Source organism: Camelus bactrianus, chromosome 2 (assembly GCF_048773025.1).
Source record: "Camelus bactrianus isolate YW-2024 breed Bactrian camel chromosome 2, ASM4877302v1, whole genome shotgun sequence".
Classification (NCBI taxonomy): domain Eukaryota; kingdom Metazoa; phylum Chordata; class Mammalia; order Artiodactyla; family Camelidae; genus Camelus; species Camelus bactrianus.
Window position 1 is genome coordinate 107,060,955 of NC_133540.1, and position 25,671 is coordinate 107,086,625.

At 47.0% G+C, this 25,671-nt stretch overlaps 1 protein-coding gene across 18 annotated transcripts in view; it reads left to right on the forward strand.

Moving 5' to 3' along the window:
• APBB2 (amyloid beta precursor protein binding family B member 2) overlaps positions 1-23,832 on the forward strand; it is a 332,397-nt gene extending 308,565 nt beyond the window's left edge. For 15 of the 18 annotated variants that reach the window (XM_074348805.1, XM_074348824.1, XM_074348754.1 and 12 more), the window contains 6 exons: positions 10,308-10,422; positions 12,966-13,053; positions 13,651-13,734; positions 15,387-15,502; positions 16,972-17,151; positions 20,932-23,832. In XM_074348805.1, coding sequence (XP_074204906.1) covers positions 10,308-10,422; positions 12,966-13,053; positions 13,651-13,734; positions 15,387-15,502; positions 16,972-17,151; positions 20,932-21,099 — 751 coding nt within the window. In that variant the 3' untranslated portion in view covers positions 21,100-23,832. Of the gene's footprint in view, positions 1-318; positions 1,826-10,307; positions 10,423-12,965; positions 13,054-13,650; positions 13,735-15,386; positions 15,503-16,971; positions 17,152-20,931 lie in introns of those variants that run through there. The other 3 variants (XM_074348829.1, XM_074348808.1, XM_010962640.3) reach the window with 2 other exon arrangements.
• Positions 23,833-25,671: the final 1,839 nt, after the last annotated feature.

A 25,671-nucleotide genomic window follows, 5' to 3' on the forward strand; every position in this document is an offset into this window, starting at 1 on the left:
CAGAGAGGGAGCCCAGGGGAAAGAGAGAGTCAGTAGTAGACCCAAAAGGGCACGGCCACCAACAGGATTTGAACACAGCTCTGCCTGCTCAACCAAAGGGCCTTGCTTGGGAACTTTCAGCCACCTTCTCCCCCTAAAAAAGTTCACAGGCCACAGAGAGGGAGGGGGGTTCCCCTGTTCATCTGAAACCCCAGTTGCAAACCCTTTGCCCCATCTTGAACACCAGTGCATAGCAACCTGCTGGCTCATTTGGGAGATAAGCATGAGGTGGTTATGCAGGGCTGTGAGGAAGCATGAGGTCCTCATTCTCAGAAGACCAGAACTAGAGTCCCGCAGGCCTACAGTGAAATGCTGGCTTCACCGGGTACCGCTGTGTGACCTTGGTTAAATCCCTCAGTCTCTCTGAGCTTGTTTCCATTTCTATCAGTGAGAACAGTAGTATTTACCTTATCAGGTTGCTGTTTTGGCGACACAGAACCAGAATTCAGGAAACAGTAGTTGGTAGTCGCTGGGAGTGACTGTGGTGGTCACATACACTGCCGCGTGGTCACCTCTGCCTTGGGGCATGCGTATCACAGTGGTTTCCCTCAAGTATTGAGGTAGATACTGACATATTTGTATTACAGAAGTCATGTGTGCTTATTGTTTAATATTCAAATAAACATATTAAATACAATCTTCTGTAATCCCCCCTCCAGATAAGAGGTGACGCTTTGGATGTTAAATTGTTCCAGATTTTTTACCATGCATTTATTAAAATACACACTTAAACTTTTATGTTGGTTTTCCTCTAAGACCATACATCTTCAGCTTAGGTCGTTTGCTTCCCCCCATTTAATAATCTGTCACGGCCGCTGTTCTGTATGAGGAGGGACAGCTCCGCCTTTCTGCCCAGTGACTGCAGATCGCTGGGGCTGCTGGCTCTTCACTCTGATTTCAGCTCTCATCTCCGCGGGGCTCTGCTGGCCGCTCTGTGACCCAGGCCACAGGGCGCCTAACAGAGCGGGCTTCTGCCTTTCCTCCTTGTGTTGGTGCTCCCACCTCCTCAGCCTGGCACAAGTAATGCATGCCTGAGGCTCTGTCCTTGGGCCCCTTCACATGGGCTGTGCTGAGACCAGAAGCCGGTGGGGAGCACCTTGGCTCGGGAGGTTTGGTGACTTCATTAGCAGAGCAGCTCTGGGGATGGACTCAAAGCCTTTGGCCCCAAATCCCAGACTGCTTTCAGCTCCTCTCCAAGGAGGGCAAAGTCTGTGTCCTCCTCACCTTAATGCTCCCATTTACTGGCCCTGCCTCGTCCCACCTCTGCCTCTCTGTCACTGCTCCCTCCTGCTCTGTTGCTCTCTCTCGATGCGCTTCCATGAAAGTACCTGGATTATAAAGTTGTAGCTCTATGAATAGGATGTCAGAAGTGTTATAAAGCAGGTAAGGCTGTTTCCATATCATTGTTTCCAAATGTTTTTTTACTGGGAACAGGAGGAGTGGAAGACGAGGATAAGTACTCCGCCGGTGTTCACCGCAGTTTCCTGTATTTCAATGTGATATTTTAGGCTTGATTACCTCCCCCGGTTGATATGTTGCCTCTGTAAACTCAGCTGGCGTCTCTTGGCTTCATCGTAATGTGGCTCAAAATACACACTTCTGTGTGAGGGAGTTCAGCTAAAATAAGCACCAAAAGGCTATTAATTGCAGCAAAGTTGGGAAATAAGATGGGACGTCCGTGCTCAGAGTTGCTGTTATCAGGATGGTGTTATTTCCCAGATGCCGGCTGAATGCTAACGTGTTGTTTCTGCTCTGTTCCCTCATGCCTTCCTGGATTCAGAGAGAGGTAACCAACCGATGTTCACTTCTCCCCCTTCGTGCTGTCTTAAGTGTCTGGCAAAGCTCATGTGCTTTCTTCATGCCCTCTCTTCATGCCCTGTTGCCATCCTCAGAGCCATCGCTGTCTTTGTTGTGTTTAACATTTTTCTCATCCTCATTGTTGTTTGTCTTGCACTTAAAACAGTGTGAAATTGCCTCTGGGTCCCCGATCCTCTGCTGCTTGACCCTGTCTGGGGCAGGTGATGGGCAGGGTGGTTAAGAGGAACAGGAACTTGGTCACTCGTGCTCACGGCTGGGCAGAGTCCAATCAGTGTGTTAGGTACTAGGCGTGATAGGAATAGGGTTCAAGTGTGAGGAGACCTTTCGTGCTTCTAGAAGAACTCGTATTAGGACTTGCTTGTTATGACTTCTCTATAGTTTCCCAGGTAAGGTTGACTCTAGGCCAGTAGCCAGAAGGACCAACTCACTTTCAATCTTGATTATTAGCCAAACTGTATGGAATTCCCCTCCCTTCCCACATCCAGAAGAACATAACCACGGAAAGGCCATGACTCTGAAATGGAAGACGTTTATTCCTCAGGTGTGTGTGTTTCCTTTGCTCAGAACCTCAGCCTGACCATTTGGTTGATTGGGGGCTTTTAAGTTCCGTGATTCCACAGCTCTGTCACTTAATAAAAAGCTCCATTTCTGATGGAAGGAGACAGTTTTGGAATTTTTCTCCTTGGAAGAATGACTGTGATTACTGCTCTTTGTGCCGGAGTCCGTCTCAGGTGACCCTCCGGCTGGGGCTGAGCTCCGACTGGTGGCCGCCTTTCTCCCGGGGATGAGCTGCCGTCACGACTTGGTGGCCGGAGGGGATGGAGACCGTAGGCTGGATGGGCAACAGTACTGAGGTCGGCCTTCCACAGGGTGTGATTAGGAGAATTTGGGAGCATGACTGACTTTTTAATTGCTTTTGAGGAGGCTCTGGCCCCAGAGGTAGGGGAAGGTTCTGGAGGATGAAGGCTGTGGGTTTGAATGTGAGCTTCTTCATGTAAAGTAACCACAAGGCTTGTCGGAGCCAGTGGTGAGGGTGTTTTCAGATATTTGCTGGTTCCACCCTCTGTGTTTATTCAGGTCTCACAGGGAGCCAGCTGCTCTGAATATTAACAGCAAGACTGTTCTAGAGAGGACTACAAATTCTGGTTCGCCCAAGCCACCTGGATTATTTGCAGGTGGTAGAATTGGAAATCTGCCGTGTACACAGTCTGTACCTCTCATGAACGTGCCTGGTGAAGGATTCCCTGTGGAGAATGTGTGTTTACCCAGGTGATGAGTTGCTCAAATGCCCCTATCAGAGTTTACAAACTCAGCCTCTTTTAAGCTTGCAAAGAAGGGAAAAGAAAGATGAGTTTACCAAACTAGAGCCTGAGCTTTGGGAAATTAGTGATGTCTGTGTGTGGTGCATGTGCCACTGGGTAAGATTAAAAAAACTAAAGTCATGTGCGTGCCCATGTGTGTGTGCATAGCCTTCTGGATAAGCCATTTAGGAAGAGGACATTTCTCAACTCCCTCCCCCCACTTTCTTCCTACCCCTCCTCCCCAACAGGATTTTTCCAAGTGCAATTAGAAGATAAGGGCAGTCAGGCAAAGACGAGCAGGCAGTCTTGAAAATAGGACCCTTCCATGTAGGCCCTGTGCAGGCGAGACAAAGAAGAGAGATGGCCCTTTATCGAGAAGGGGCTAGAAATGGAACGTTTGGATCAAATCTCTTTGCTGCTCTTTTGTCCGTCCTTGCAGGTGGGACCTGTCCTCTGAGGTGGTAATGACTCTGTTCGCTTATCGCTTCTACAGAAGGATAAGCTGGGAGGAAAGGGTCTTCAGGTACATTTCAGCAAGTCTTATTATATTCATATCATAGTGCAAAGATTTATTAAAACATCCCTTGTGGTTGAGGAGACCGTATTTCAAAGTGGGCTTTTTCTTTGACTTCTTTTCCCTGGTTTATAATAACAGCTAACATTAATCAATGGCCTATCATGTGCCAGCCTTCAAATATTCCCCGCATCAAACATGTATTTGCTCAGAGCAAATGCGGGTTATGTAAAAGATGTTACCAAATTGTGGAGAGACTGAATGGAGGGACTCTAGCAGAAGAGGGGAGAGAGCCACTGCCAGACACATCCGGGTTGTCACGTGGCTGACGAGGGTGGCTCGTTCTGGGCTGCTCCGGAAAGTGGAGCCTGATCCCATAGGCAAAAGTTGCAGGGAGGCAAGTTTCCATTCATCATTAAGAAAAGATATATTTTGATTCACAGGGAGCGTTCCAGCAAGGGAGCAGGCTGCTCCATTAAGTAAATGAGACTTTGTACGACTGAGAGAGTCTGGGCACCCCTGTCTGGGTTGCTGTGGAAGGAGGGACTTTGAAATGTTAGCCTGCGTGACTGCTAAGAGGTCTGTAGATGCCTCTTAAATTCCTTTTGAGGAGGGATATACACATAAGCAAATTTCATTTATCTGAGAGTTGCTGCAGGGGAGGCAGGGGGAGATTTAGGGAAAGGGTGAGCCGTTCTGTCTTGGCCACTTGTTAATAGAACACGTTTGAATAAAGACTCGTTTATTCATTCATTCCAGCAAGATGGATTAACCCCCTGCAGGGCAATTAAAATGCTGTTCAGCTGAGAACAATAACAGCAAATCTTTTGTTCTTTTTCTTTGCCATTAAGAAATTTGAGGCTGTCATGTAAGATGTCTTAGCACTGACATTTTTCTCTGGCAGAACTTGAGGCCTGTCCTCTGGGGGAATAATTACTGGGGAGAACAGCAAAAGGAGAGGAACAAAAAGAGTTAGAAATGCAAAGGCTCAGCCAGCAAATGGTGAAAGGTAGTTGATCCCTGGTCCTCACTTCTGTTACAGTTTAAGGAAGAGACACAGCTATAAATGTTGCACGTACTGGTTTATAAAGGGAGTACAGGGATCCCCCGACTGCACAAAATAAATGGGGTGGCACCTCTTTTAGCAAATGGCTTCTCACTCGGGGAGTAAGCAGAGGACAAAAATGGTCCTTGCTGCTCAGTGTCAGACAGAATGTCTCCGACTGATGGGCATCTAGAATAATCTGTTGGAAAAGACAGTGCCTGTTCTGACTGGACCTTGTGGGACATCTGGGCCAGCTCTGTGGTCTTGTAGATGCCCACGCCAAGGTGCTGTAGGAGGCATGACCATGGGGTGCCTGGTCCATGGCGTGCCTGATCCATGGCATGGGGTGGCGTGGAAGCCCATCCCAACCTGGCTCAGCTCTGAGATCCAACACTTGCCAGGGAGCTGCAGCCCAAGTACCACTGGCAGCTCTGAGGAGAGAAGTGGGGGCAGAGAGCCACTAAGGCTCCCCAAGGAAGGCTCCTGAAATGCCCTCATCATGATGTCAGAGACCCTGCGGGCCCTGCCTGGCTGGGTGACCCCCCTAACCCCGCGCCCAGATCCCCACACGGGGCACTGGGCTGGTCTGACAGCTTTGGTTTGTACTTTCTGTCAGGAATACTGTCGCTGTGGAGGATGGTTATTAAGGCAATTTCTTGTCCCTCTCAGTATACAGGAAAAGCTCTAGAAAGCATTAAATTACTCTTACAAATGGGCATAAGATCTTTCAGGATGATTGGAAAAAAGTCTGAAAGGCTGAGTTGGGCCACGTCTGGGTTACCGTGAAGCTAGATGATGGGACACTGTTGTTCACTGGAGGTCCTCTCTCTCCTCTCATGGATGTTTGAGAAGTTCTGGAATGAGAGGTATAAGAAGGGGGAGCAGGGAGGCAGGTGCACTGTGCTCCTGTAACTCCTGCACCCCGCAGTCTCCTGAAACTGAGACCCAAACTCCATTCTCCAGTGAGGCCCAGGTCCCTGCACACCTCCATGTCACTGAGACCCAGTGACCTGTCTCCCGCCACCCAGCCCCTGCAGCCATGGGGACCTCTCCTGAAATCCCTTCATTTGATGTTTTGGAACCAGCCTCTCCTGGGCTTTCTTTCTCAGGGTCCAGGCCTTGTTTTGTCTCTTCTCATTCTCCACACTCTCATCTGCTCCCCTGACTGCAGCTGCCCCCTCAAGCCGGGGTCTCCAGCCCAGACCATAGGACTGGGCTCAGGGACTGAGTGTCTACCTGCTTGGTGGGCATGGCCACCAGGTGCCCCCCAAGCACCTCACACCCATCATCCAGCCTGGAGCTAATCCGCTTCCTCCACCAAATCACTCCCCCACCTTCCCCCAGTGTGAGAGCGCTTAGTTGTCCAAGCGGGGACCCCACAGCTACTCTGGATTCTCCCTCTCATCTCCCACACCCCCCTCAACCCTGCCAGTCTGCCTCCACCCCCCCGACTCCCCCCCCCTCCCCGTCTTCATGGATGCTCATGGAGCCTTCCCTGTTCCTCTTCTCTCACCCCAACCATAGCAGCAGCCCCGGGGCCTCCTTCCTTTGTCCCACTTTGTTCTACCAGAAGGAACTTTTCAAAACACTTGTCAGATAGGGTTACGTGTCACATTACAGACTCGATGATTCAGAGTAAGGCCCAGGCTCTTGTCAGGACAGGAGTACAACCTCCCTGCAGCCATGGCCCCTCACCCTAGTGCCAGAAGTCATGCACAGGACTGGAGTTCTTCCGAATCCTCTGTGGGCTTGCTTACCTCCGTGCCTTTGCTCATGCGCATGTGAGCGTGCTTTGAGCCATCGCTGCCCTCTCACCCTGCCGAGGTCCTTATCCTTACTGATGCAGCTCAGACCTCACTGAGCAGCTCTGTCATTGGACAGCGGGCTTCCTAGGCTGGAGCCTCGTCTGTTTGTGTTTGCTTCCCTGTTGCCTGGGGCATAATAGTGGCTCAGAAGGTATTTGTGGAAGTGAATTGAATATTTTTTTTAAAGTATAAGTCTTTATACCGAATCATAATTTGACTAGTATCGTAATACTGGCAGCGGTATTACTTTCATATTGCTGCTGTAACAAATTAACCACAAACTTAGTGGCTTAAAGCCACGCAAATTTATTCTCTTACAGTTCTGGAGGTCAGAAATCTAAAATGGGTCTTTCAGGCTAAGACCATGGTGTCAGCAGGGCTGTGTTCCTCCTAGAGACACCAACAGAAAACCCCTTTCCTTGCCTTTTCCAGCCTTTAGGTGCTGCCTGCCTTCCTTTCACCTCTAGGGAAAGTGCCTCCTCCCTTCCCTTGTAGTTGTGTTGGGCCTGCCCAGATAATCCAGGACAACAGCCCCACCTCGAGATCCTTCACTTCATCCCATCCGCAAAGCCCCTTTTGCCCTTTAAGGTAACCTATTAACAGCTTCTGGGAATTAAGACAGGGACGTCTTGGTAGACATTCTGTCTACCAAAGCAGCCTTATTCAGAAACCAGGTGCTGAGAAGCCAGGCTTTTAAAATAACCGGTTTGGACTCCATTCTGAGTAATAATGAGAGTAGCTAAGCCACATATTTCACTGCACACAAAGGAAGTTGTCTGGCTTGTCTGTGCTCCAGATCGGAAAGAGAGGTCTGAAAAATCCCCATGTTCGGGGCTTCCCGCTGTTTTAGGGTGACTTGGGGTCTGTTTCATGGGAATAAACGTGCACATCTCCTGACCCCCACAGTGAGGAGGAGGAACTTGTGTTCTCCTGGGAGGTTAGTTACCAGACTCTCAGCTATTAGGGACCAGACTCTCAGCTATTAGATTTCTGCCTCCCTGATCTGTCAGCCTGGTACCTGGGAGGGAACAGGAAAAGACAAAACTGTAGGGAAAACAAAAGTGTCAGAACCTCCCGAACAGGCCCTGCGGCTGCTGCGCTGCCCCTGTGGGAAGACGTGGATTCCAGATGGTCTCCTCAGGCATTAATCACTTTCTCCTGAGCCAGAAGGAAAATGAAGATTGATAAGAGTAATCTTAAAAAATTACTCCTAAGGGGTTGCATCTGAAAGAACAGAGGGCACAGAGCTGAAGTTTGATGGGAGTGATCCATCGCTTTTTGATCAGGGCCTGTTTGGTCCTCCCCGACGGTGTCTTTGCACTTGCTGCACTTGGAGACCAGCCAGCAGTCTCGGGGAGCAGGGTGGATCTTGGAGGCTTACATTATAGAACATCAGAGCCAGAAAGGGACCTTGGAAATCATGTTGCATGACTTAGAGATGAGGTCCAACTCCATGCCCGAGGTGGTATAGCTCAGTGGAATCAGAAATGGGACTAGAGATTGGGTTGCCCGAATCCTGATCCATTGCCCTCTCAGGGAGGACAGTTGCAGGTGGGAACATTACAGGAACTACTTAAGGTAGGGCATCACTGGCTCTAATCCACTGTGGTACAGAACGCAGATCCTGTCGGCATTTAGACACCAGCAAGGTGCTGGGGGCCGGCTTTTGGGCTGGACGGTACCGAGTAGATGGGTTAGTGAGCTCCAGAAGGGCAGGGGGGCCAGGGTCGCCAGGTGGGAAGACCCCCCTTTCTGGATCAGAGGGGAGAGCTCCTTGGTTGGAGGAAGGATGCTGGAAGAGTTGGTGGGACCAATTTTGGAACTCCAGAAATGCAGACAAAAGTTTTTGGATTTTCCATGGGTGACCACAGGAACTTCAAAGAGATTTGACCTCAGAAAAATGGCAACTGAACGTGGAATTTTTAAAGAAGAGAGTTGTGTGTGACAAGACACTGTGTGTATTACTTTGGGACCCACCCAGGAAAGAAAAGTAGCCAGAAGGAGGGGGACCACAGCAGGACTTCCCTTGAGCATGGTCTCCAAAAGTGATGCCCTCTCTTCACTTCCTTTTTAAGTAATGTGCTGTCTTGGTCGGGCTGAGACTAGGATGGAAGGGCCTCAGGAGCACAGCGTGGAGCGAGGCCGTGCGCCACCTCTGAGCACAGGCTGACTTTCTAGATGGGCGGTGGGGGTGCCGCAGGGCCCGTGTGTGAGAGGAAGGGGCACTCGGTACCAGCTGTGGCCAGGCCCGGGCTGGGTCCTGGGGATGAAGAAGGCACAGATCATCTTCACGGAGCTCCGAGGGGAGTGGGGAAGACAGTGCATAAGCAGACGCTCACGGTACCCAGGGCTGAGCGCCATGTGTCCCAGGGGCGCTGCGGCTCCGAGAAGGCACTCGCCCAGCCTCAGGTGAGGCTGAGACCGTGGCCCGGGCGTGGAGACGGTGGGGCGAACGCAAGAACCCACTTAGGATGCTTGAGTGGTAGCAGCGCTGGCAAGGACGGGGTGGCTTCAAGACATTTTCAAGAGGTCAAGCAGGCCGAACACGGGGTTTGGGTATGGAGTGTGGGGCGTGAGGAAGGCCCCGGGTTCTGGCATGGACGACGCCAACTGAGAGAGAACGGGAGGACACGGGAGGGCGGAGGCAAGCAGACTTGAGGGCAGTTGTGCATGGTTGGAGGTTCAAGGGCCTGTGGGCAGCCAGATAAAGATACCCCTGGCCTGGAGTCACCGCAGGGCTCCCTGGGGCAGGCAACAGGGAGGGCTTTTCTGGCCAGACCTTCACGATGGCCGGTTGCCTCCAGCAAGTAGACCCCTCTGCCTTCCCAAAGAAGCCAAGTCTGTCTTGGGGAAAATCTGTCACAGTCTGTGAGAACACTGCCAGCTCCTACGTTAAGGGAAGTAATACATTCATCTGTGATTATATCTACAGACAAGGATCCTGGCTTAGCACCACACACAAAGAAATCACTGTGATCCACTACCAGACGGGTAAATCTGGGCATTTATTTTTCATAAACACTTTGAACCGCTGTCCTCAATACTAAGAGTGAGAAATCTAGTTGTATGGCATGGTTCTTCTGAAGCCAGGTAACGTCACCGGCGATATCCTTTCATCAGTAAAGCGATGCTGAAATCAGTAAAGCACCAGCTGCATGCTCACCGCCGCGTCTGAGCTGACGATACAGGTGTCAGGCTGCTGCCGTCGCCCCAGGCCCTGGAGTAAGAGAGGTGTCGCGCAGAATCAAGTGCCTTTGACAGGACTTCAGCCTGTGGTGTCTCTGTGTTGCTGTGATCGCCCGTCTACTTTCTCAGCAGCTGCAGCTCTGATCCGCTCTCCGGCCACCTGTTTACACATCAGAGCCTATTGTTCTGCTTCTGCTGCACCCCCATGTTTGCCACAATCTCACTCATACAAATTCATGCTCCTCTCGAGCCTGTGTTCTGTTTTGTGGTCATAATATTTATAATCATAATATTTGTTATTACTCTGGATAGAAGTGTCCTATAAAATTCGGTTTTCATTAAGCATTGTTCATTAAGATCCCAGGAGCTCAACAAACATAATTTGGGGGACATCCTAGTTATTTTGCTCAGAAATGAATTCCTAATATCCATAAAACTGTTCCTCTGTTTGAGGTAGCTGTTGACACTTATTTTTTTAACCATCGCATTCTCTGTTTACCTCTGACATGCTGGCTCCTAGCTCAGTTAACATTCACAACCAGAATGTGTGTTGCGTAAGGTTCTTTATCCTAATGTACCGATACATTTTGTTTGCACAGAGATTTTGCTTATGTAGCAAGAGACAGAGACACAAGAATTTTGAAATGTCATGTATTTCGATGTGACACACCAGCAAAAGCCATCGCCACGAGTCTCCACGAAATCTGTTCCAAGGTAAGGTGGGTCAGGGCACTGTGGCCTGCCCCTCTCTTTTTTCTCACTGCTCCAGCAGGGAAGGGATGTGGTAGGGGTGGATAGCCTGGCACATTGACCTGCAAATGGAGCTCAGGGAGAAGCAGGCAGACTGTCAAGTTCAGCCAGTGTTGTTAATACTCTTGAATGGTGCTCCACCTACAAAAGGAGGACAGCCTTGGTCCCTTCCGCAGTCCGGGGTGTATAATAGGTGGACAGAAGGGTGGCAGGTGTGCTGGTGGAGACGCACCATGTACAGCAAGCCCCTCCGGGAAACGTGAAGGGAGTTGGCAGATTTCCGAGGGACAGGGCCCCCTGATCTGAGAGGGAACACGGACAGAAGGAAGGGAGGTCCCCTTCCTTCTGGGGGGTCTGTGGAAATGCAGGCAGCTAGGGGTGGTCATGAACACACACTGACTTCATGAGAACACACCGCAGCTCATGAGCACTCTGGCCAGTGGTGAGGCAGGGCTGTGGTCACTGTCACTGGCTCACGATGGTAAGGGTCCCACTTCATTAACCAGAGTCGCAGCCTCAGAAGGAGAACTGACAGTCGGGTGTCGCAGCCCAGTCTCCCTCCCTCCCTCGCTCCTTCCCTCCAGCGCAGCATCCCCGCACCTCTGCTGGCCCTTCACTGACCTCCACCCACAGGTCTGGTACTTTTCAGGAGCCTGCTCTGGGACCAAGTAGCTCTGGCTCTCGTGGAGGCCTTTCTTGTGTGGACCTGAAACCTTCCCCTCTAGAACCTCCACGTGGTTACTGGAGACGTGTGGTCTGTGGCAGTGAGAGAGATTCTTTGTCTCTGCCGGCAGCTCTTGGACTGGAGGGCATGTGGAGCCGCACTGGGCCTGGTTCACATGGCGCTGGATGGGTGTTTGCCGCTGAGCCTTCCTCCTCCCGGCTTCCTCCTTTCTCCAGCGTGCCCACCCTGCCTCCTCAGCTGCTGTCGGGTCCCAGGGTTACCAGGCCCCTAAGCGTCCTCTTCCAGGCACACCCTGCTTGCTTTCCCATGCGTGACCCAGTGTTCCAGAACAGACCATGGCCACTCTGACCTTTGACCTCCAAGGATCCATTCTTAGTGACCACGTTACCGGCTGGCTTGGGTTCCAGGAGTGGTGGCCAGGCCTCCAGGACACTGTCTCCAGCCTCCCTCAGCCAGGCCTTTCCAGTCCCCAGGTGTACTCACTGACCTGAGCAAGGGGTTCATGTCACCCGTGCTGCATGTCACCGTCGTGCCTTCAGGCTGGCACCCTTACACGGCCTCACTCCCACAAGTCCTCGAGCTGCCAGGCCCAGCCTGGTCTCGGAGAAGCAGGAGTGAAGTTCCTGAGGGAGGGGAAGGGATGAGAGCTGTCCCCAGTCCCCAGAGAAACAGCACAGCGGTCTGCTGCTCTGACTGTGTGACTGGGCCCTGTGGGGTGGTTGCCGGTCCAGAGAGCCTGTGTCACCGCAGCCCGATGCACCTTCCTCACGTGCATGCCGCGCTCCCCGGTTTCATTTCCTCATCCATTCACGTAGCAAATGTAATTGAATGCCGTGCATGCACCAGGCCCTGTTCTGAGGAGACAGCAGAGGCTAAAACAGAAGATCCTGGCCCTTGTGGAGCTTGTCCTCCAGTGTGAAGCCCTTAGAGCTCGGCCTGGCCCGGAGCACGAGTCTCCTGCTGTCAGCAGCCCTACTGCCCGCCGTCCCAGGCGCACATCTGGAGACGGCGGAGTGGAGCTCTGGGGGGAAGTGACTTTGTTCCACCTGGGTGGGAAGGTGGGGCCGGGAATGAGGATGTGAGCTGCTTTGGGGGTCAGTGAAGGTGGATTCTTTCAGTCTTCAAAGCCACAATGCTGTGAACAGGGGTGAAAAGCGATGGCTCTCAAGTCAAGGAGATGTTAGCAGCCCCAACAGAGGAGAGTTTGAAAGAGGGCTGACAGATTTAAACAATTTGACAATAACAACGACACTGGCAGCTAACACTTCGGAGTGTTCATACTTACTCTCAGGACCGACACAGTGTTACTAGGGACAGAAGTACCATCCCCATGTGCGGTGGAGGAAGTGAACCAGGGCAGGTGACTTGCCCAAGGCCACACAGCTAGTAAGTGGCAGATGTGGGATTTGAACCCATGTACTCTGTCCCCAGAGCCCTGAAGAGAGTACCCAAGAGTCACCATCTGGAAGCAGTAGGGGATGTCCGTTGCCCTGGGTTCCACTGACTGCTGTGGGCCAGGGGCTCTGTATACGACTAGGGGTATTTTGGGGGTTGTTTCAGTAGAGGTGGGAGCCTGGTAAATGGAAGAATAAATTCTAAATAATTAGGAGACTGTTAGTTACTCTGAGGTACATTCACTATTATCCCCAGAGAAAACGGGCACAGCTTTTGAAATAAACAGCTCAGAGATACATGGGTGGGAGGTCAGGCAACAGACCAGAGCCCATTCAACTTGGAAGTGAAGTCGGCACAGACACCAGCTGGACCAGCTGAAGACCGGAGTCTGTAGCCGTGAGCCACAGCTGCGTTTTCTCTTTGTCAGATTATGGCCGAACGGAAGAATGCCAAAGCCCTGGCCGGCAGCTCCTTACATGAAAGGACCAACGTGAACCTTGACGTTCCCCTGCAAGGTAGGCGGGTCAGGAAGCCGAGGGTCTCAGATGGATCCCTGGCGTTTCTCGTCTCCCTAAATCCCTCGTGCCGAGCCTGCACTCGGCCCTCCGTGCATGGCTTAGAGCTGATCTTGTGTCAACAGGGTTCAGCATGAGGGGACAGGATGCGTTTTGTTGTTATTGGACAAGATTAAAGAAAAGTATCTTTAGTGGTTTTGATACTCAGGTACAGCCTGGGGTAAGGACCAGTTGGTTTAAAAATACATGGGCTGATATTTTGGGGAGCTCGGTAAAGTTACTCGTCCTGTCTCTGCGCTCTTTGTGATTACATCTTCTCAGGGTATCAACTATACCTAATAAATAGGACATCCAAAGCTGCGACCTAGCATACATCCAAGGGACAGTCACATCTCAACACATAAATTCTAGTTCTGCTTTCAAATGCTTTCCTACCTAGAAATGAAAGGTGAACGGGACTTTGATTGACAGAGCCCCAGTGTCTGGTGGAAGAAATGCTGTTCTTATAGAATGATTGCCACATTTATCTCTAGAAACACAGGACATTATGTGTATATCAGAACCATTAAGAAAGATGTGTCGCTTTGTTCCCTGTAGTAGATTTTCCAACACCAAAGACTGAGCTGGTCCAGAAGTTCCACGTGCAGTACTTGGGCATGCTGCCTGTAGACAAACCAGTCGGTATGTGTCTTCATTATCTGTCTTTACGCTTCGCAAGTTTTGGGGGAGTGCGTGGGAGGTGTTCATCCTCCCATCGGGGTGGGGTCTGCTGTTTTACTCCCTTGCTTTGTCTTGAATCAGACCCTCACGCTGTCACCAGCCAGAGCGCACAAACAGTGCCAAACAGGGGAACAGTATAGGACAGGCTGAGTTACTCTGATGTGTGATCCCAGAACACAGGGACTCGAACAAAGCAGACCTGGGTTTCTTATTCATCCAGCAGTCCAGAGATGTGCAATTCAGGCTGTGGAAGGGCTTTGCCGTCCTGAACCGGGGCTTCCGTTCAGGGGGCACCTGCTTCCATCCTTGTCACGTGGTGGGTGGGGATAAGAGGCTGAGGGAGCCCCTGTGCTTTTCTCTTAAGATGGGACCCAGAAGCAGCAGCACATGCAGTGGTCAGCTCACATCCCAGGAGCAGAATTTAGTTGCTTATGCATACTAAGCTGACAGGAGGCTGGGAGATGTAGCCATTTCCTGGGTGGAAAAGGCTGTGGAGAAATCAGAACCTTCGTGCACTGCTGGGCGTAGGTAAAAGGGCACAGCTGCCTTGGGAAACAGTCTGGCAGTTCCTCTAAAGTTAAATATAGGGTTACCGTTTGACCCAGCAGTTCTCCTGGGCTTATACCCAAGTGGAATGAAAACATCTGTTCCCACCAAACCTCGTACACGGAAGTTCACAGCAGCAGCATCCGTAATAGTCAGGAAGTGGGAATAACCCACATGGCCATCAGCTGACAAATGGACAAATCAAATGCACTTCCATGCAGGGGCACTTTAACTGGCAATAAAAAGGAATGAAGTGTTAGACATGCTGCAACATGGCTGAACCTTGAAAACGATATGCCAAATGAAAGAGAAAGAGCCAGTTGCAGAGGCTGTATGATTCCATTTATGTGAAATGTCCAGAGACAGGGCTGGGGGCTGGGGGCTGGGAGGAAATGGAGGGGGACTCCTGGAAGGCATGGGGTTTCTTTTTGGGTTGATGAAAATGTTCTAAAACTGATTGTGGTGATGGGGGCACAACTCTGAACATACTAAAAACCACTGAATTTTGCACTTTGAATGAGTAAGTTGTATGGTGTGTGAATTATATCTCAATAAAGTTGTTATCCCACCTCTCCCCCGCCAGAAATGGCTTGTGGGAACACCCAGCCAAAGGGCCCCACTGAACAGCGCAGACTGCTCCTGTCCGGGGGCCATCCAGACTGGGCCTTACTTAACTGACAGAGTACAGTGAAGGATGATCAGGGGATCTGGCAGATGCTGGCTTCTGTTGGGTCCCCCTTTTGAAGCTTCTTTGCTTAGAAAAAGTTAGCATTTGAGTACTCGGGGCTAGGGGATCTTTGTTGGGGGGAGAGAGAGAGCAAGGGAGAGATGTTCCAGTTAGGACGTGGCATGCTACGTCTCTGGAGGTTCTCATGAGCTTTCTGTTGAAAAAGCTGGCATTTCTTTTTTTTTTTTTTTTGAGCAATGAAATGCTCAAGTAAAATGTCTTGTTTGGGACTACGAATAAAAGACCAGTCTGGACATAGCTGTCACTGGGTGATTTGGGCCCACATCTGAGAGTCAGAAATAGCTTTAGGACCTTTTTCAGTTGTCCCTTCCATCCACAGGAATGGATACCCTGAACAGTGCCATAGAAAGTCTCATGACCTCGTCCAGCAAGGAGGACTGGCCGTCGGTGCACATGAACGTGGCCGATGCTACTGTGACTGTCATCAGTGAGACGGTAAGGAGGGTGGCAGATGCAGTTGGTCTTTCTGGGTTACAGTGAGATTTTGGATACAGTAATCTTCCATGAAACTTAGGCATGTGCCAAGGCTTGACCTCTGGGGAGCTGTGCTTGCTTGTGATTAAAATAGCCTATGTGCAAAAAACAAAAACTCCTCCCTTTGTGTCTGTATCTCTGCACACCTCAGAGGCTTCTAGTCCATTGCTCCTCATTCTTCCTTCCTGCTGTGCCCAGGAGATTGATGTCATTTGCTAGAAGTGACACTGCGATTCTAACAGTAACTCATTAATGGGGCTTGGTTTTCTGGCCACTCTCCAGGCTCCAGTATTGACTGGGCTGTGTTGTCTGGGGTTGGGGCACAGGAGACGCTTCTCTCATGGAAGGTCCTATGGTAGCAGGGGCCACAGGTCATCTGGAGAGAGGCCAGCATTAGCCTCAACCCAAATTATCCCAATTTTGTGGTTGAGGAAATTGAGGCACAGAGAGGTTAAGTAACTGCCCGTGGTCACACAGCTAGAAGTAGCAGGGTCAGTTTTCCATCCTGCTTCGGTGAAGCACCTGTCATGATAAGACCATAAATCCTTGGCCTGCTCTTGCTTCTATCCATGAGCAGCTCACCTTCTAGCCCAGTTCAGTTTCTAAAAAGGAGTAAGCTGCTCACTGGCCCTGCCTGCCTGCCTCTCCAGCCTGCCACGTGGGATTTTCTTCGAGTCTGCAAACATGTGGTGCCTTTTCCTACCTCAGCACTCTGCCAGGGTTGCTTCTTCTGTGCTCTGCCCCTTTACATAAGTCAAGGTGTTAATGAGCCAAAAGTTACCATTCTGGATGTATTTACTAATTCAAAAATTGCACATGGCTGCTGCGAAGGATGTGGTGTTCATAAGAATGACTTCCAGACACTTCTTCACACATCATTATTTGGATACCAGTTTGTGAAAGGGGGGTTAAAAGGGGATTTGACAGCTTTTTGTTTTACACAGTTTTAGGTAGAAACGTGATTCAATGTGCTGTTTGCTCTGGGGAAAGACACGGATGGAAAGAGCCCATGGCTCCTTTTCTCTTGGTGCTCTGGGGTTTCCAGTGGGTTTGCCTGGGAGAATGGGTTCTGAGCCACTGGATGGGCAGGATATATAGTTTACATGACATTGCTTCTACCCCGGTGATCCCACGGGCTTGAGTGCAGCAGTCAGAGAAGGGATCGCACACACCATTTACAGTGTAGTTCAGAGCGAGATTAAATGCCAGCATGCGGCACCCACAGCAGCAGTGGCGTCCCCAGACGCATTCAGAAACTAACCTTTCTAGAAAAATGCTACTTCTTTCTAAATTCAGTCTGGCTATGTATTTTTTTTTAATACCACTTCCTGTCTGCAGCCGCACTAAGCAGATGCTGACTTAGGTCCGACTGTGCCTGTGGCTGTTGCCCGGCTTCCCGGAGTGCGGGCTCTCACCAGCGTCTCTTGCAGAATGAAGAGGAAATCCTAGTAGAGTGTCGGGTGCGGTTCCTGTCCTTCATGGGAGTCGGGAAGGATGTGCACACGTTTGCCTTCATCATGGACACTGGGAACCAGCACTTTGAGTGCCACGTTTTCTGGTGCGAGCCTAATGCCGGGAACGTGTCCGAGGCGGTGCAGGCCGCCTGCATGGTGAGTGGCCCCGCGCGAGGGCCCGGCCCGCGTGCCCTGGGCTTTTGTCTAACATGCTGTCAATTGGAGCAGGGTCACTAACTTAAAAGTAGCAAAGCCTAAGCTCTAAAGTAATGCTTAGCTGTGCAACAGGGCTGTGGTAAGAACTGCGTTCACAGGTACAATGTAAACCAAGTAGGTAAGAACACCCTCATCCTGTGGGCAGAATCAATGACAAACACTTTGCCGTCTCAGGAGGCCAGGACACCCGAAGGAAGCAGGACCGGATGGGGCCAAGTGCTTCTGTGCAGACTCCAGTAGCACTGAAAACGATAATCTTCAAAACCACGAATTTGAGGATTCCCAATTCTTGACCCTAATTTCAATATGTGATCAGGAAATGCTGGTCATGCGTGAGTTTTTTGCTCTTTGGAACCAACTCAGTACTTTTAAAAAAATTCAGTGTATTGAATGATTTTTATTTCAGATAGTTGGTTTAAGTGCATTGTTCTTACATACTTGGTTTACTTTATGTCTGTGAATGCAGTTCTTACCACAGCCCGGTTAGGCAGACCTCTTTTATTTATGAGGAAACAGAAGCTCCAGAAAAGGACGGGCCCCAGGGCAGGGCTGGTAAGGGATAGAGCCTGCGTTCATCCCCAGGTCTCCAGGCAACAAAGCCAGGGCCCTTTGGGCCACGTATATGATTTCAAACAAAAACACCTCATCAGTCATTCTGCAACTGTCCCTTGAGCTCCTATTATTCTGGGTACTGGCAGAGTTCCAGTAAGGAGGGAGCTGTATAAATGCAGGCATCCAGACCTGGGCTGCATGGTGTATTCTAGCAATAGCAGGTGTAGTTGGAGGCGAGGCCCATGTCTTGTAGGGCCTGTGACCTCACGCCAAGGTGTTATCTTCAGCAAAGATTGTTTAAGCAGAAGAGTGAATAGACCAAGTTAGGTTTCAAAAGCATACTCTTTTTAAAAAAAAAATGGAGAAAACAAAGCAGAGGAGGGTTGAAAAGACAAGGCTGAAGTGGGGAGACAGGCCAGAAGGCCAGTTTACTGCTCCAGGGGAGAGCTGCGTCTGAACCAGGAGTGGCAGTGGGAAGAAACAGGAGCAGGTGATGGAGGCACCTGGCTAGGGGTGAGGAGTGCTGGATTTGAAGCACCTGCACTTCAGTTAATTCACTCCACTGTTTATGGGCCAGACTCTGGGAAGTTCAAGTGGGACTAAGACATGGTCCTTGCCTTACAGAGTTTGGGTATATGGAGGAAACACGTTAAACCCAATTTCTGTTATGGCATAGAAAGTACTCTCAGTGAAAGTGTAAGACTGCAGTGGATGGAGGAGTAACTGGGAGGAAAGGGGCCCTGAAAATAGATCACACACCAGGCCTGAGGTGAAGGAGTGGCTTGAGGCACACCCTTGGGGCCCTTGCTCGTTTGTTTGGGGACCGGGGAGAGTCACACAATTTTGAGGCTGAGGGAGGAGAACCAGTGAAGCTGGATTGGAATGGGGGTCACATTTACAGTTGGTCCAAGGTCCTGATGGTAGATGAAGAGCCTGGGGTTGGGCTTAGCCTGCTGATTGGTTAGTGACTTTGAGACTGGACAGAAGATGCCGTGCGTTCAGGAACAGGTGGAGTTAAGGGCAGTCTCTGTTTCGTCACAGACAGTACGTTGCTAGGTTAAGAAAGAGGGGGGAAGGATGAGCTGGATGGCAGAGGCAGAGGTGGGGGACAAGAAGAGAGCCAATTGGCTTTTATCTTAAAAGCCATCTTTGAACTGGAGATGGGAAAAGCGGGGAGAGAAGCCCTGTGCTGTGCATTTATTACCTGACTTCATTCTCACCCAAGTCCCTTGTTAGAGCAGTTTCCCCTCGGGTACCATGGGGCCAGGGCTCTGACGCAAATCCACCTGTGTAAAAGGACCAGGGCTGGGTGGAGGGGAGCTGGGTGGGAGAGTCAAGGTGAACCTCCTGACCACGCACAGGAGGTTGAGATGGGATGAAAGGACTGTGTGAAGAAAATAGAAAGCGGGAGAGTCTGGCCAAGCAAAAGTGGATGATGACTGTTTAGGTATTTCATGAAATGGAGAAGGATCAGAACAGATGGTTTTAGTCATAAAATGAATGGCTTTCAGCCTTAATTATACATTTTAAATGCTGAGGACAATTAAATAATTAGCTTTATTACTGGTTACAGTTTGTTCTCATTCCCAGACTCATCTCCTCTCCTAGAAACAGTTTTTACTCGCTTGCTTACTATTTTTATTATATCACAGCAACCAGCTGAAATGACTCAGCCAGTCCAGTGTCAGGCATACTGATAAAATCAAACCTTTCTTTACACTCTGCAGCCAGCATTTCTAGCTCAGCGGCTTTCCTCTTGATTCAAATCTGCATGAGTCTCCATCTGAAATATCTATGTATGAATTTAATATAATCTGAAATAATCTCTAGTGTTAACACATTCTTTTGAGTCTACTTAATTTTTAGGCATATTTTGCAGCTGTGTGGTATAGGCCCAGCTGAAAATATTTTGATGAAATTTAGAGTGAGACAGGGGTCCTCTTAATGAAATAATTTATCAGGCACAATTTTGATTCACTGGATGTAACTTAACCAACAGTAGAAACTCCCAGTTCAGCGTACCACATTGCCATGCCTGTCCATTTATCAGTCTGTGCTTTGGAAGTTTGTAGTTTGGTTGTGACGCAGACCCAGCAATGTATTTTACACACAGGAGACAAACTGGTCGATTTTTCATACGATTGGGTTGAAAGGGGCTAATTTTGTGGCCTGTGGGCTATGACAGAGCGCATTGTGACAGTCTTGCTGTAGGATAGTTTCTACTTCTCGGAGGAACATCAGTGTGTTTCACAGTTGTTTTAAGGAACTCATTCGTATTTAAGTAGGTTTTTAAAAATCAGCCATGGAATTATTTTAAAGTGCTTGGATTAGGGAAAAATGTTTGGTACATATTACCCTTTTAACCTAGTTTTGAAGAATTACTTATCTTTTCATTGATACAAAAGCAGGTGATTGGGTCATTATGTTTCTGAAGGGCAGAAACTGTCCGTGGCACCAGTGCTAATGGATTTTTAAAAATTAATCCATTAAAACTTAGACTTGTAAATAAAATGTATCTTGAAATCTCAATACATAGTTTTTTAAAATTAAAGCAGGAAATAGAAAAGGAAACATTTATGAATGCCTTCTGTGTTGGTAGGCCTATGTTAGGCATTCTGCAAGTGTTCCTTAATCCTAACACTCTTAAGGTCCCCGTTCTTCAACCATTTTACAAATGAAGAAACTGAGGCTCAGAGAGGTGTAATAACTTGCCCAGCGTCATATAGTTCCCAAGTGGTAGAGCCTAGATTCAAATTCTGCCCTTTCTACCATGCTGTCTCTCAATCAGCTGTGAGCACATACTTTATGTACTTGTCTCTGAGGAAAGATTTAATTAATAATATCTCTCCCAATCCTTTGTCTTTTCCTTATTAGCTCTTTGACTATGAAGTATATTAATCGCAGTCTATCAATATAGAGAACAAGCAGAGGGTGGAAATGGATGGGAGAAAAAGATAGCAAAAGCCAAAACAGCTTTGTCGAGCATAACGGTCTTTTAAGAGAATTTAAAATACTCCACATTAAGAAAAAAAAATAGTAAACTCTTTTCAATTCATGTTTAGGAGCCAGTTCATTAACCTTTGGGAGTAAATATACTGGTGATGAATTAAAATCACGTTAAACAAGAAGGGATATTAACGACCATAAAACTGTTCTGCCTTATTTCAGTTACGATACCAGAAGTGCTTGGTAGCCAGGCCACCTTCACAGAAAGTCCGACCGCCTCCTCCGCCAGCAGACTCAGTGACCAGAAGAGTCACAACCAATGTAAAACGGGGGGTCTTGTCCCTCATTGACACTTTGAAACAGAAACGCCCTGTCACAGAAACGCCATAGCTGCATATGTGAAAGGATGCTGTGATATCTACTGGAGATTGAACAGCTACACTAAAGAGGAGGAACTTATCTCCGGCCTTCCGTTCAGTTGCTGATGCTTTGTCTTTGGAGAATTTATCCTTAACCAAACAGTGTTAGACAAGCATGTTCTCTCGTCTTGCCACCATCGTGTGATATGAAAAGAAGCATGAATAATTTTTTTTGCTGTCAGTAAGTTACATCATGAGCAGTGGAAGGTCTTTCTGATTGTAAATATCGTGACCGTCACATAACTCCACACGCACACGGGGAAGGATGTGGCCACGCCCCTCCCAGTGAACTGATGCTGAGTGCTTGGAGTGAATGATGCCTGAGTTATTAGATTCACTGTCTTCTTGACTGGATCTGTCACAAGCAACTTTTAAGTCCTACAGCACTTTGCCTTGTTTTCAACATTGGAGTAGACACTGCATAACAGAAACCATTGAATTGCTGTAAAAATAGGATGACGAATTTTTGTTTTAGTTTTTCATAAAATTGAAACTTTGGTTGACAAAATTGGCTGTTGGCATCAGTATAGAAACCAACTGGCAGCTTTCCTTGACAAGCTCTTTGACACATGGACACCACCATTTCATGTCTACAGCTGTTTGTGGGATGTTGGAAAAAAACAAAAGTGAAGCTTCAAAATTGAAAAACTAAATTTCAGAAATTAAAATCAAACAAAAATAGCCTTTCTTTTCAGATGCTTTTCAAACTGATTATTAACAAAAAGAAAGAGATTGACAAAATCATAATGCATTTTGGGTGGGACCTATTTCAAACTTCTGCCTTATATTGTACAATGCAGCTAGAGAATTATAGTTCACTATGGCCATTCTCTACATAAAGAACATTAAAATGAAATAGTCCTCATAAGCCTTTCATCCTTAGTTTGATAATTAGCCGATATGCAATTTGGAGTTGAGGAAATGTCATTTATATTTTAGACCTCCACCACCACGTTATGTTGTTTCCCACCTCCTAAATAAATGTTCTGCTAGAATTCTGCTTCTAGCTTAATCTTACCCGAATGCTTTTTGCCCAGAAAGCTGTCTGTCCATCATGTATTGTCCATGGCAACAAATTACACAAAATTGAGCCTTTCTGAATTTATGTATTTAATATTAAAATTTGTTGGACTCTAGATATATTTTTAAATTTATATTGTTTCCATTTATTTTCAAGATTAAAAAATTTCATATTGGAGCAAAATATACACGGGAACAATGGACTATTTAACAAGTCTCCCCCAAATAGCACTCTCCTGCTTCTCTATCTATAGATGAGAAACTTAGCTGTAAAGATACACTTGTTGACACTTGTTTTAAAAAGAAGTTGCTAAGCTCAAAGCATTAGTTCTATTTACTTTTCAATGATGAAATTATCATTTATAACATCCAGTTATAACAGTAACGCTTTGTTTATCTACTGTTGTGTACTTGTGAAATGGTTTCTACATTCTTATCATCACAGTTGAGCCTTATACAGTAGAGAAGATACTAAACATATGTGAGAAATAAAAAATATTATGAATTACCAAGAGGTTCAATCACTTAGCCTAAGATCTCACAGAAGTTCGTGAGAAAACCAGGACTAGGACCCATGCTTCTCAACTCCCAGTTTTAAATCACACTGCTTCCACACCAGTCAGGAGGAATCTTTGCAGAATTACTCTGGGCATATCCAATTAATTATTGTCGGGCAATCTTAGGACTCCCTGTATAAGTGGGAAATATGTCCAAATTACTCACGCAGGTATTCATTATAAAACCATTGCCCTCTCTCAGTCCAGGAGTGTTTTCCTACAGTGTGCCTCAAATGTGTTGTAAAGGACAGGATTCTACATGCATTACAGCCTGTCCAGCCCACGAGATTGTCCAGAGATGATGGTCCTGTGGTAGAGAGACTCCTAACTCCTGAAACTTAGCCACCAGAGAACATGATGGAATGAGCAGGTGGCCTCCCACCTCTGTTGCCTCTCAGAATTCTGGAATTGTTTGCTAGCACCCTTGTGTTCTGACAAAAAAGATGCCACTCTAGAAATGAATTATACTTCTCACCAGCCTACATACTGTTCTTCTGAAGTAACCAATGATACCATGAGAAGTTACTGCATTAAGAAAATCCTTACTTTGCCCTTTGAAAAGCTGTTCAACATTCAGTCGTCATGATCTTTCATCTTGCTCTCCACAGTGAAACATTTTAGTGTGATAAGCTTCAAAATTCTGAACAAGTGATCCATTTTTGTATTGGGAATCTCTACCAGAACCCCATTCATTTTTTTAAGGCATACATTTGTTTTCAGGATCAAGAATACTGAGCTAGCTTTAAGTAGCAAACTGATTTATATATGCAATTATAGGATGCATTAAGATGAATGATAGCCTTTACGTATTGAAAACTTTACTGCAGATATTTTGTTTTAAAAATAGCTTTGCATACTAAAGGCAATTAATTTTGTAAAATTAATTATGTTAAACCGTATGTTCAGACACTTTCTGCCATGGCCAAAAAGTATGTATGAAAGTATGTGTGTATTTTCTGTGAAAGGATGCCAGTGTTTTACCTGATGATATTGTAGTGACACTTCGGTTATCTATGCATTCTTTGTATCTGTGATTTGGTAAACAGGCAGCCATGTTCACTATGCCTTGTATGTCTTATCATTTTTTTAATTAACCTGTTAAATACAGCTTAAAATATTTTATTTTATTTATTCTATTTTTTACTGAAATATACTGCATAATTGTGTTAATGTATTATCTTTACTGGATATTACCTGACAATGTATCCAGGTCTCAGTAATCTCAGTGAACTATACATTGCCTAAAAGGTGGTTTTGTAATGATTTGTAGTCACATTTTTATTGGAATATGTAGACGAAAAGGCCAAATACTTAAAGTTCCTTTTATTTTTTAAAAGCAGCTAGGTAGACGCAGACTTGCCACCTCATCTACGTGCTCCTTGGCCACATCAAGGGCAATAGCCAACATGCCTATGGCTAAACACTTTACTTTGCAAACTTAAAGCACTGCTTGGTGCTTAGTTTTTATATCCTTCACAACACGTGTAAGCTCATCTAAGAGACAGACACATGTCCACATGCCCTTTGTTTCCACCTGGATATAGATCACCAATAGCTAACAAGGACCATTGTTTTTGTTTGTGTCTGTCTTACTGCATGAAGGGCCATCAGACCCATTTCCATTAAAATAAGTTTTTGGTGATAAACTGTTGGCACTGCTACTTTTTTTAAAAATTCCACTTTATGATTTTATGACAAACATTTGTACAATGATTGATTCTACACAAGGTCATTTACCAGAAGCACTAAATCCTTCCTCCTTTTCTTATATGATACACTTATTTCATAAGCATTGCAACACAAATTCAAGATTTCATAAGCAATGTGAGAAACATTTCCCTTACTGATATGAGCACAACCTAACTAGTAAAACCATTAGTTCTCTAGTTTGCCAGGCATAGTTAACCCAATACACAGCTACCATGTGTGTTAGGCAGCCAGTCACACGAAGTTTAATTTATTTCAACTTCAGGGAGAAGATATGCTCCCCCTTTATCAGCCAGTGCACTCCCTGCCATCCAGAGCAGCTCGTTTATCCCAAAAGAACATCTGGTTTTGCTCTCTGCCCCTTTTGCTAGTGACCACTTTTACACATTTAAATGTAACATGTTGTGAGAATAAAATTAGCTGCATAAAACGTTTGGCTCATTTATCTGACATCTCAGTCATACGTATCCAGAAATAGAAATAAAAGCTTAGTGTCTCCACACCAGTCATTTTATTTTCAAATTATTCTTGCCTCAAATTAAAAATCATTTTAGTAAGTAAGGTTCTGCTTTGACTAGTTATTGCATAGCACCACCTGGTAAGAACTAGAAACAAACTTTAAATTTTGAATAATACATCACACTGCCCTTACTTGGTACTCAGGAAGGACAGCTGGCATTGTGGACGTAGAGGCCTATTCAGTCACCAACTTGACACTTGTACAAGTGCTTTTTCTAATAGGAAGATAGTCTGTCTTTCCTTTAAGAACCTGGTATCAAAGAATGAAAGAGTTGTACAGGGATTAAATCCAAATGAAAGGTAACTAGAAAAACAAATCAGTTGAATCTGGTTTAGTTTAACTGTTAGCCATATGGAAGAAGACAAATAGAATTCAAGTTATGTACCCATTTTCTGTTCTTCTTGCATTTCCCCCAGTAATTTATCTATTTTACTCTATCAAAGGCAGTTACTCTCAAGGAAAAAAATTTCATTTGGTTTCAGGTATTATATAATGGTAACTAATTATAGATAAAAGTCTGAATTTGCTATTGGAGTACCTAAATACCAGTAATTTCATTATTTTAGAATTTTGCAGCACTTTAAAAAGCTCAAGAAAGAAAAATAGTGCAATCAATATTCTCCATTAGAATCCTTGCATATTGTTTTTATCCAAAGTATTTTCCCTTTTACTCTACCAAAGTATGTAAATAATCGATCACGCCCTTCTTAGAAGAGTCTCAAAGAAGAAAACTGTAGGC